The sequence below is a fragment of the Lutjanus erythropterus genome, chromosome 6 (genome assembly GCF_056507025.1).
Source record: "Lutjanus erythropterus isolate fLutEry1 chromosome 6, fLutEry1.hap2, whole genome shotgun sequence".
In the NCBI taxonomy this organism is placed as follows: Eukaryota; Metazoa; Chordata; class Actinopteri; order Lutjaniformes; family Lutjanidae; genus Lutjanus; species Lutjanus erythropterus.
The window spans coordinates 632,033-643,067 of NC_139322.1; the positions used below are offsets into that span (position 1 = coordinate 632,033).

Sequence of the window (11,035 nt, forward strand, 5' to 3'; positions counted from 1 at the left end):
CTTCTTCGACTTCAGGAATCTGATGGTTTCATTTAAGCAGTGGTGGATAAAGTCCTGAAAATATGTACTCAAGTATGAGTACTGTTACATTATTAAAATATTCCTCAATTATAAAGTAAAAGTACTGGTGTTAGAGAAATACTTCAGTATTAGTTACTTTTTCACGGTTGATGTTTAATGTTTAACTCAACATTTACAGCTAGTTTTAAAATAAACTTTAAAAAGAGTTTGACCAACTTATAATATTTAGTTGAGATAATTTACTTTTCTTTTTCAGAAAAACTTGAAAGTTTGAGTTTTAGAAACTCAAAATAAAAAGATTGGTAGTTGGTAAAACTTTTTTACAGTGTAATGTGCTTCGAACTTCAGGGTCCATGACATGAAAAAGTTTTGGCACCTCCTCTTTGAAACTGAATGCAGCTGAACTTCAGTCTTCTTCTACATATTAGAGGAAAAAATGACCATTTTTTAATTTTTCTTTGGTAATTTTTCAGTCTTTCTGACAGAAAGGAGATGAGAGAGACGTCACAGTTGATGTTGTCGGTGTCAGACTGAAGTGAACAGCTGATTGTTGGTCCTGCTGGTCGGTGATGGAGACACATCTGGCTGCTGATGTGTGATGTAACTGTAAAGCCTCTTACACACACAGTTTGTCTTTTAAAGCCTGGCTGTCAAGAGTCGGTGTAAAAGCACCAGGAGGGGACGGGACGGGACGGGACGGGACGGGACGGGACGGGACAGAGTGTCTCTGCATGTTTTCATTCTTTAATTTACGACTGGTCACTGAATGCTTCATGTCCAGGTGATCTGCTGTGTTGGAGTTCTCAGTCTGTTTGATCTGTTACTGCAAACAGTCCGTCACCGGTCGGTTCATCGTTCAGGGTCACTTTAATACTGTTTGTCTGCTGGTCATGTGACCTGCTGCGGGTCATGTGACACGTCAGAAACAGTTTGTTTCTGGCTTCTTTGTCCTCAGTGATTCAGTGATTAGAGTCTCTGAGCCAGAAAATCTTTCTGAGAATTTTTCTCCCTCCACACTGACCAGGTGTGTGTGTGTGTGTGTGTCTGTGTGTGTGCGTGTGTGTGTGTGTGTGTGTGTGTGTGTGTGTGCGTGCGTGCGTGCGTGCGTGCGCGCGCGTGCGTGCGTGCGTGCGTGTGTGTGTGTGTGTGCGTGCGTGCGTGTGTGTGTCTGTGTGTGTGCGTGTGCGTGTGCGTGCGTGCGTGCGTGCGTGCGTGCGTGCGTGTGTGTGTGTGTGTGCGTGCGTGCGTGTGTGTGTCTGTGTGTGTGCGTGTGCGTGCGCGTGCGTGTGTGTGTGTGTGTGTGTGTGTGTGTGTGCGTGTGCGTGTGTGTGTGTGTGTGTTGAACTTGGCAGTCTGTTTTGGAGGAACAAACTCCCACTAATGTTTTTTTTTCTCTGTTCAGAGCAGCAGCTCAGTTTCACTCTTCAGCTCCTGGATAAGATTTTAAACTCAGTTCAGAGTCTAAACTGATTCAGTTGAAGTTTTTCATACTGAACCAGAGTCACTTCCTTTCTGGTTAGAAACCAGTTTTCTTGTGTGGATCAGGAGGTTCCTATCTGTCATTTAACTCATTTAACTCAGATTGTCCCAAACTCTGTTTTTGTAGTTTTGAGGCTTGAAGCTGGTCAGAGAGCAGTTGGTGTTTTTGTTCCTGGTGTTGTGTGAAAGTTTGTTTCCCTTCACCTTAACCTCAACCCAACCTTATCTCTAACCCAGGGGTCTGCAACCCGTGGCTCCGGGGCCACATGTGGCTCTTTAGCTGCTCTCCAGTGACTTTAAACAAAAACTGGATAGAAGTAACAGTAATTTTTACATTTGAACTTTCATTTATCATTGTTGTAGACCTAAAGTTATTCTTCATATCTGCCTCACGCAGGAGACTGACAGCTGTTTTTAATGCAGAGAACAGAGAACACGGGAGGAGAACAAGGCAGGGAGGTAGAGAACGTTGTGTGGTGATGAGAAGAAGTTACCTGATTTGTTTCATTCACTTGCCATGAGTGAACCAACTCGTGAGCGTGCAGGAACTTTATCGACGTTCTTTCTTTCTTTCAGTGCAGCCGACACCAGGACTCCCTCTTCTCTTCAAACACTGATTTGGACGTCAGTTAGCGTCATGGCAACAGCACAAACTCTGAAGCAGCTGGGTCGGCTCTACAGAATCTTTATCTTCCAAAAAGAGGAAATTCATTGAGTCAAAGATAAAAACAAACACACAGAACAAGAACAAACTAAGTAAAATAACAAAGGGAACATGTCATCTGATGTTCTACTTCCTTAAATCTAACTGTCCGATCCTTCATGAATCATGTCACTTCTGATGAGTTCAGTCATTTAAGATGCTGTGATGTTTCTTCAGTGATCTCACTGTTTTCTCGACATAAAAACACTCTTTGCTGCAGCGTTTTCTGTCGTAAAGCTGCAGAATCTGTGAACTTGTCCTCACTTCTTAAATATTCCAAAGGTTGAGACTTTCAACCATCGATCTTAATCTCTGAGGTGAACGTTCGGTCGGGTTTGGACACAAAAACTTCCAGGTTGAGGTGGGAGAAAGGTGGCGGTCGTGGTTAAATGGAAGTGAGTTACTTCCTGCTTTGTTTCAGGTGAGACGAGCAGCAGAAGTCGGCGTCAGGTGAAAACAGACGTGTTGTTTTCCTCCTCTGACAGTCTCTGAAGTTCAGTTTCTGTCTCCTCAGCAGCTGTGAGCGCAGCCGAGCGAACTGAACAGACTCAATTATTAAACTTCAACACATTTATTATTACACAGCTGTCAGACTGCAGCACAGAGAGGAGGAGGAGGAGGAGGAGGAGGAGGAGGAGGAGGAGGAGGAGGAGGAGGACTGTTCAGTCTTCATCACACAGAAACACTTCATTCTGTTTTGTTTCCTGACTCTTATTTTGGCACTTTTATCCCTGGTAAAAACTGAGATCTGCCAACAAAACACCAAACGCCAGCATCTGGTACCAGATGTTGCCATGGTTACAGATGTACCTGTAGTGTGATTGGCTACTGTCTCTCTCTCTACCTCTGCAGCCCCGTCCCTGATGTCTCACCGGTTTGTGACGGTGCGTCGCGGCAGCCCGGCGGCTCGCAGCGGACAAATTCAGCCCGGAGACCAGCTGGAGGCGGTGGAGGGTCGACCGGTCGGAGGTCTGCAGCACAGAGACCTCGCCCAGATCCTGAGGAGAGCCGGGAACACGCTGAGACTGAGCATCACACCCAGACACACACGTACGGACATTTATCAAAGCTCCTCTATCAGAACATAAAGTGTTTTACACACAGACAGGAGACCAGAGGAAGTCAGTCATCAAACTGTTCACACGCTGTGGAGACTCAGTGAGAGCGGTAAGGTCATGTGACTGACCTCTGTTAGCCCAGCCAGTGAGTTAGCGGTTAGCTTTCCAGCTACAGTTGTTCACCAGCAGGATTGAGGAAGCTCCCGATGACATCACACTGGAACAAGCTGAGTTCCTCGAGAGGAACCTCGTTTGTGTCCATGTGATAAGAACCATTACAGCACGTCACGAGGGCAAAAAATGACGCTCGATTTATTTTAATGAAAAAAGTTACTGGATACTTGATACACTGACACGGTCTCGTTTCTGTTTTCCTTATTTGTTGTATCTTTTGTATATTTTTTTTATTGACTGATTGGATGATTGATCGTCTGTGTCTCCTGTCCTCAGACTCGTCCTCTGTGTCAGAGGGAGCAGACCTGGATATCGACGGTCGGTTGATGAAAGGATCCAGCAGGAGGTCAAAGGTCAGTCTGACAGTACTACAGTATTCAGTGTAGTAGTAGTAGTAACAGTACACACAGTCAGTGCTGTAATACTGCAGTACTTATTTGTGCTGTTACAGAATATTGATGTTTAGATGCATTTAAAGAGTTTTTTTCCGAGTTCGTGTGAAAAAAAAACTGCTGAGAATAAAGTCAGTATATTTTGAATGTGGTGGAAGTAAAGTTGTGTTTTTACAGGACAAAGAGATTTAATATTTTAAAATTACGACTTTAAATACTTTGAATTATGAGAATGATGTTATAATGTGATGAGACTGATCTGAAGTTAAAACTGGACTAAATTATTCAAGATTTCAGGATGTTGGAGAAAACAAACTGCACTTAATCTTCAGTTTAACTAAAACACACATTTTGATTTTGAAATATTAAAAACTTTTTATTGACTTTATTCTTATAATTTCATGACTTTTTCCTCATAATATTTTCTTGTGATAATCCTGCTCAATTCTGTCTCTTTTTAATTATAAAATTGTATCAAAACATCATTTTGTCTCACAACTACAACTTTATTCTCAGTTAACTTTATTTTCATCAAATCTATTTTTTTTTCTTTGAGACTCTCAGCAGGAACGAACAGGAGCAGCAGCGGTAAAGTAATAATAATGATGATGTCTGTCTGTCTCTCAGGATGAGTCCAGGTTCTACAGTGTGGATCTTGAACGAGGTCCGACAGGTTTTGGGTTCTCTCTGAGGGGGGGCAGCGAGTACAACATGGGACTGTATGTACTGGGACTGATGGATGGGGGGCCGGCCCAACGCAGCAACAAGATACAGGTACACACACACACACACACACACACACACACACACACACACACACACACACACACACACACACACACACACACACACACACACACAGGTGAATCCCAGGAGCGTCTGTCCTGTTTGCTCTTTATAACAACACAATGTGTTTTACACTGAAAGAAACAACTTTTTCCATTTAAAGCTGAATTTACGAGAAGGTTGAATGATTAAGAATTTGCTGTCGCAGTTTTACTTTCCTGCTCTGTATGCAGTTAGTAGTAGTAGTAGTAGTAGTAGTAGTAGTAGTAGTAGTAGTGTAGTAGTGAACACGGAGACAGACGTACTGTTTTTATCATAAATTAATCCAGAACATTATTTTCACTTTACAGGACGGCACAGAAAATTAAGAATTTGTGGCAGACAGTTTAGAAAGTTTCTCCTCATTCAGCAACTGTCAAAATAACAACGTTTTTTAAGGGAGTCTGTGGTTACAGGTGTGTTCACAAATACCTGCTGCAGGCAGAGCCCACGCTGCCAAAAGAATGTGGTCACATGACCCAGACCGCCACAGAGTAACAAACCCTGCAGCCTCTAGGGGGCAGCAGCAGCACTTTGGTAAACAGCAGCTGGCAGACTCTAGAACAGTTCTGGTTTTGTCCGTCCAGTAGCATTAAACTAAACATATTTGGTTTAATATCAAAAGAAACTAAATAAATGAATAAAACTGAATAAAAGTTTCAGAGTTCGGCTTTATGTCTTTATACATCTCAGCAGGACTGTACTTCCCTACGAAGGAAAGAGAAGGAAGTCATCTCGGACTTTGAGAAACATTTTCTGACATTTTATGGACCAGAAAGTTGATCACTAGTTGACGTACGTGCGTCCATTTGTGTTTTCACCATTGACCTGTTTTTCACCTGACTGCAGGATGCTGAGTTTTAAATAAAGCAGCAGATCAGTTTGTTAACGTGGTCCATCAGAGAACCTCACGTTCTCCTCCGGTACTCTCCTTTATGATATTTAATTGTTTGAATTATTGATGAGATTCTGTCTGTGAGACTCTGAACATCAAACATTCAACATTACAGCTGCTGCTGCAGCGTTCTGCTTTCTGCACTTTAAACATTTAACAGCAGCCTGACAGACAGAGTGCAGAGCTGCCGGCGCCCTCTACAGGCTGCACCGCGTCACGAGTCAAAATCAGAATCACGTTTTTAGCATAAATACTACTAATACTACAGATACTACTACTATACTAAATCATGCAACATGCAACAATTTTTTTTAAATACCAGCTAAGAATTCTGCAGGCGGCAACAATCACTCCAATAATATCAGCAAAATCCTGAGGGACTGATTTATATTGATCCATGTGAATATCAGAGGTGTGATGTATGATGTCACAGAGGTGTACCTGTGTGTGTACCTGTCCTCTCAGGTGTCTGACCAGCTGGTGGAGATAAATGGTGACAGCACATCAGGGATGACTCACAGTCAGGCTGTGGAGCAGATCAGGAGAGGAGGACATCGAATCCACCTCGTCCTCAAGAAAGGAAACGGATACGTGCCCGACTACGGTGAGACCTCATACACACTGACAGTACTACAGTACTGCAGGAAACTGTGTACTCAGTACTGCAGGACACTGTGTACTGCTGGTTCTGTAACACCTGACAACAGGTGACTGACAGCAGGAGCAGACGTCTGTTTCTCTTTAACTTCCTCTTTGTTTCTCTCTGAACTTTAACACTTTATTTCTTCATCACAGTGCTGGAAGAAGTTTAGTTCAACCTGGAAATATTTTTTACACTAATCAATTAGTTGTTTGGTCAATAAATATCAGAAAATGGTGAACAATTAATCCTGTCACAATCTGTTGGTAAAAATAGGTCCAAACACGTGAAAACAGGTGGAGCGCACAGATTTTCACCACCTGTTTTCAGATGTTTTTCTATATTGCCTTTTATATTATTATTATTTTTTTTTTTTATTAGAGTATAGATATTAGTAGCGTCCAATACTCAGAAACATCCTAAAATCAATTGAAAGTTGCAGTAATTGGACAAAATTGCAAGGTTGTGCAGAATTCAGGGGGGAACCGGCTGAATTTGAGTTAATTGCTGCGAAACAGACGCATGAATGTAGCATCTGTGTTTCTGTATCAATAGTTCTCACCCTGGAACACGACCACAACTACAGATCCTGGTTAGCGGTTAGCGGTTAGCAGTTAGCTCATTAGCTCATTAGCTCCAGCGGCTCACCCTGACACGTCACTCTGTCACTGAACTTCTGGGGAAACAAATACTTTGCAAAGACGCAGCTCTGTGATTCTCTTAATTTCAGTCTTTTTACTGTTTGACTTTGTTTCTTCCTCCTCCTCCTTCCTGTCCTTCCTGTCCTTCCTCCTCCTCCTCCTCCTCCTCCTCCTCCTCCTCCTCCTCAGTGGAGCTGTCCAGCTTGTCTCTCTGTATGACCAACTCTAAACAGGGGGAACCCTGCTTCTACGTGATTGGACGCACTGAAAACTCGCGGTTGGTAACTCTCTGTTCTCCTCTTCCTCTTTCATTTCCTCTTTACGTTCACTCACTCTCATCCCTCCATCTTCATCAGTGACCTGCAGCTGAACTCATCAGCAGGTTTTAGTCCATTTTCTTATGAACACATTTATTAAAGCTCCTCACTTGTGATGTCACATAACATTTATAACATTTAGTAACATCTCATCAATATTACGGTTTAAACATGTTAATAATAGATTTGTTATTAATGTGTTATTACCATTAATACTCAGTATGATATTTACCTGTTATTAACATGTTAAAATCATAACATTTAATTATGGTTCGTAACATGATATCAACATGTTATAAACATGTAAATATGTTAATAAATATTAAAACATGTTAATAACATGATTGTTTCATGTTATTCACATAAATAAATGTTGATAATTTGGTAGTTAAATTCATTAAAAATGGTAACTGCTGTGTTATAAACATGTTATTGATGCCGTGTTAGTTTTATGAAATATCGTATACGATCGGTTAATGATCAAGATGTTTTATAGGCTTCGCTCTTAGAAATAAGGGTTCCAGACGGGTTTTCCCTGAAGGGCTGTGGTTCTACCCACAACTATTTGCTTGTGAAGAACCCTTTTGGATGAAAGGATGTGTTCTAAATAAAACTCTTGGAATATAAAAATGTTCTCAGTAGAACACCCCCTGGTGAATTAGTAGTGGTTAGCACCCTAAGAAAGGTGGAAAGGATCTGGATAGAACTTCCAGAGAGGGTTCCAAGTGGAATCATTACATCATAAAAGTGTTCTCTGTAGAACCTCTCACAGGACGTTCTACGTGAAACCTCACACAGATGATTCTAGATATAACCCTTAATGTTGGGTTCTAGGTAGAACTCTTCGAAAGGATTCCAGGTGGACTTTTACAGAAAAAACAAAAGTGGTTCATCTATGGGGAAAGAAAAAATACTCAAGTAAAGTACAAGCACCTCAAAATTGTACTTAAGTACAACACCTGAGTAAAAGTACTTCCATCACTACTCAACTGGACACAAACAGTTCCCGTCTGAAACCTCGAAGTCAGTCCACTTTCTATAAAATAGAATCCATCAGACGCAACGTCTCCTCAGTGGGGCTTTTATTTTGAAAATCTGCTGTGTTAAGTGTGACAGTAGAAGAAGAAGGTTTGATGGCAGCAGCACCTGGTGGAGGTCAGAGGAACTGCAGCTCAACATTCACTCTGTCTGTCTGTCTGTCTGTCTGTCTGTCTGTCTTTTAGGCCCTGAGGAAGGAGCTCTCTCCCCCTCCTCCTCTTCACACACAGAGGAGCAGGATGTGGATGCCGTCACCATGGCAACCGCCTCCCTCAACCAGCAGAGGGGAGGAGGAAGTGCTACAGGAGGAGGAGAAGGAGGAGGAGAGAGGACGAGGAGGCCAAGGAAAGACGGAGAAACCAAACGAAGAACAGCAGGAGGAGGAGGAGGGTCAGGGCCTCCTGATCTGGACCTGGACCTGGTGGAGGAGGAGGCGCGAGAGGAGGAGGAGGAGGAGGAGAGAAGGAGAAGGAGGAGGAGTCAAACTGTCAGGCAGAAGGAGAAGCAGCAGGGGAGGAGGAGCAGGAGCTTACCCAGGAACAGTGCTCCATCCTGGGACACATGTGTGCCGGAAGAGGAGGAGGAGGTGAGGGAGAGGAGGAGGAAGAGCGAGACGAAGGGCAGGAGGAGGGAGGAGAGAGACGACAGCACCGCCCGCCACATAAAGCATCCTGGGAGCTCCGCTACTGCTCAGAGGGTGGCGTTCTCCTTCCTCCGGCCGATGGACGATGAGGGCCAGCGTCTGTCTGACAGCGAATCAGCAGCCAGCTTCTCAGAGGTCAGCCTATCAGCAGCTAGCATCGCCACTGCAGGGTGGAAGGAGGATTCTGATTGGAGGAGAGCTGGGTCACCGGGGGAACAGGGGAGCGCCCCGGGCCCCTGGCTGAAGCCAAGCCCACAGAGACTGACACAGGTTCTGATTGGCAGTCGGCTCCGTGGGCAGGAACTACTGGGCGGGCTCTCTCTCTGATTGGCTCACAGTGAGACATCTTTTTTTCTTTATCAGCTACTTTTAAAGGGCTTTTTTTCATTGGCCTGCGGAGAGGAAGACCCGCCTCTTCCTGCTTCTTATTGGATGACAGCAGACAGTTCTGTTTCTGATTGGAGGATGAGAAGCAAGGACCTTTTTTTTGGATTGATTGGCTGGTGGGTGGGTTTTGAGGCCTTTGATTGGCCAATGACATAACAGCTGCACACAGAGCCATCTAATTATCAACAGTATGAGTTTTTATTTTACCCATCATCCCTCAGTGCATCCTGAGACCTGCATCTGCCTCAACTCTGACCCTCTGGTATCACGATGCTGGTCCAGTTTAAACCAGGCTAAATCACCATGGTAACCAGGGCTGTTCTGTTACAGATAATAGTATCAGTGAGTACGTGAGTTGATGGTGATACTGAGATACGTGCAAAGATTTGTGGCAGAGGTTCATTTTGCAGTGTTATCCATCTTCACTGGTCTGATTGGATAAAAAATACGTTTTAAACTTAGATTTTATCGATATGTTGGTTTGTTCTTTATACTACGACAGATTTCATAAAATCTGATTAAAAATAACAACATATGACCTTGCTTACAGCATCACAATATATTAAATCGTAACCCCTGTATCATGATACAAATCATATCACCAGATTCTTGTAAAAAATGCAGGCCTAACAGTTAACAAGTGGAAAAGTTAAAAGAGCAATATTTACCAATTGTTTGAGCAAAATGAGTTCTGAGGTCCAAATATGAATGCATGGAGCAATAGACTGTGAATTAAATAGGTTGAAAATCTGTTTAATATACAATCTAAGGTTTAAGTGAGTTGTCTCCCTAAGGCAGGCTGCAGGAGCCCTGCAGGAGCCCTGCAGGATGCATGCATCATCGTGAATTGATTTCAGCTGTTTATAACTTGGCTCGGTCAGCTATCTGTTGATGAGAAGTCTAGCTTGTTTTTATCTTGAAAACAAAAGACCCACTGGTCTGAATACACACTCTGCCTCACTGCTGCCAAACTCCACTGACATTTTGATCAATTTAACAGTTAATAAACATCTACTCCTTCTACAAGATTGTAATGATGTCTTACATCTCATGAACTGACACTTAGGGATTCAGCAAACATTCGGCTTTAATTTTAATTCTAAATAATGTGAAACAGGCAAATAAAAACAGTAACTCCAGCCTGGAATAGAAATTTCACAGGATTCAGTGTTTTGTCAGAGAAGCGCGTATTTCAACTCAACATGTTTTCACCATTTTATGATTTATTACAGTGAATATATGATTTCTGCTTTAAACTCATTGACCAGTGTCCTGATACCGTCTCTCAGGGTCTCTGACATCTGACCGATGCAGGTCTGTGACATCATCCTCATCCTCGTCCTCATCTCTTTAAACTCGTATGCAAACAACAAACAGGAGAACCTTTGAGTCCTGACGCCTCCCAGATGTTTGTGGTTCTGTGTAATCTGAGCATGTGAATATCACGGAATGACTTTTTTATTTTTATAACTCGACATGTAAAGGATCGATGATGACATTATCATGATTATTAATATTATTATTGATGATTACTATTGTTATTATTAGAGATTAAATAGACCCACAGATGATCTGATCTGCCTGCCTGCTTGTAAAAAAAAAACTTTGTCCTGATGATGTAACAGAGCCATACACACACACAAACACGTACAATAACATCGCCATGGCAACTCGGCCGACAGGATGAACTGTTTCTATAGCAACAGCCGTGGCGGAGCAGAACTCTACGGGCCAACATGGCCGACGACCTGCAGCTCTGGATCATAAAACAAGTGCCTCATTTTATTTCAGCCTTCGTCCTGCAAACTGACTCCGAGGCTGC

The 11,035-nt window shown here is 42.9% G+C and overlaps 1 protein-coding gene across 1 annotated transcript in view; it reads left to right on the plus strand.

Moving 5' to 3' along the window:
- LOC146324544 (membrane-associated guanylate kinase, WW and PDZ domain-containing protein 3-like) overlaps positions 1 to 10,239 on the plus strand; it is a 53,659-nt gene extending 43,420 nt beyond the window's left edge. The window contains exons 17-21 of the mRNA XM_084720126.1: positions 3,056 to 3,253; positions 3,712 to 3,788; positions 4,455 to 4,601; positions 6,013 to 6,151; positions 8,369 to 10,239. Of these exons, the coding sequence (XP_084576252.1) occupies positions 3,056 to 3,253; positions 3,712 to 3,788; positions 4,455 to 4,601; positions 6,013 to 6,151; positions 8,369 to 9,153 (1,346 nt within the window). The 3' untranslated portion in view covers positions 9,154 to 10,239. The remainder of the gene's footprint in view (positions 1 to 3,055; positions 3,254 to 3,711; positions 3,789 to 4,454; positions 4,602 to 6,012; positions 6,152 to 8,368) is intronic.
- Positions 10,240 to 11,035: the final 796 nt, after the last annotated feature.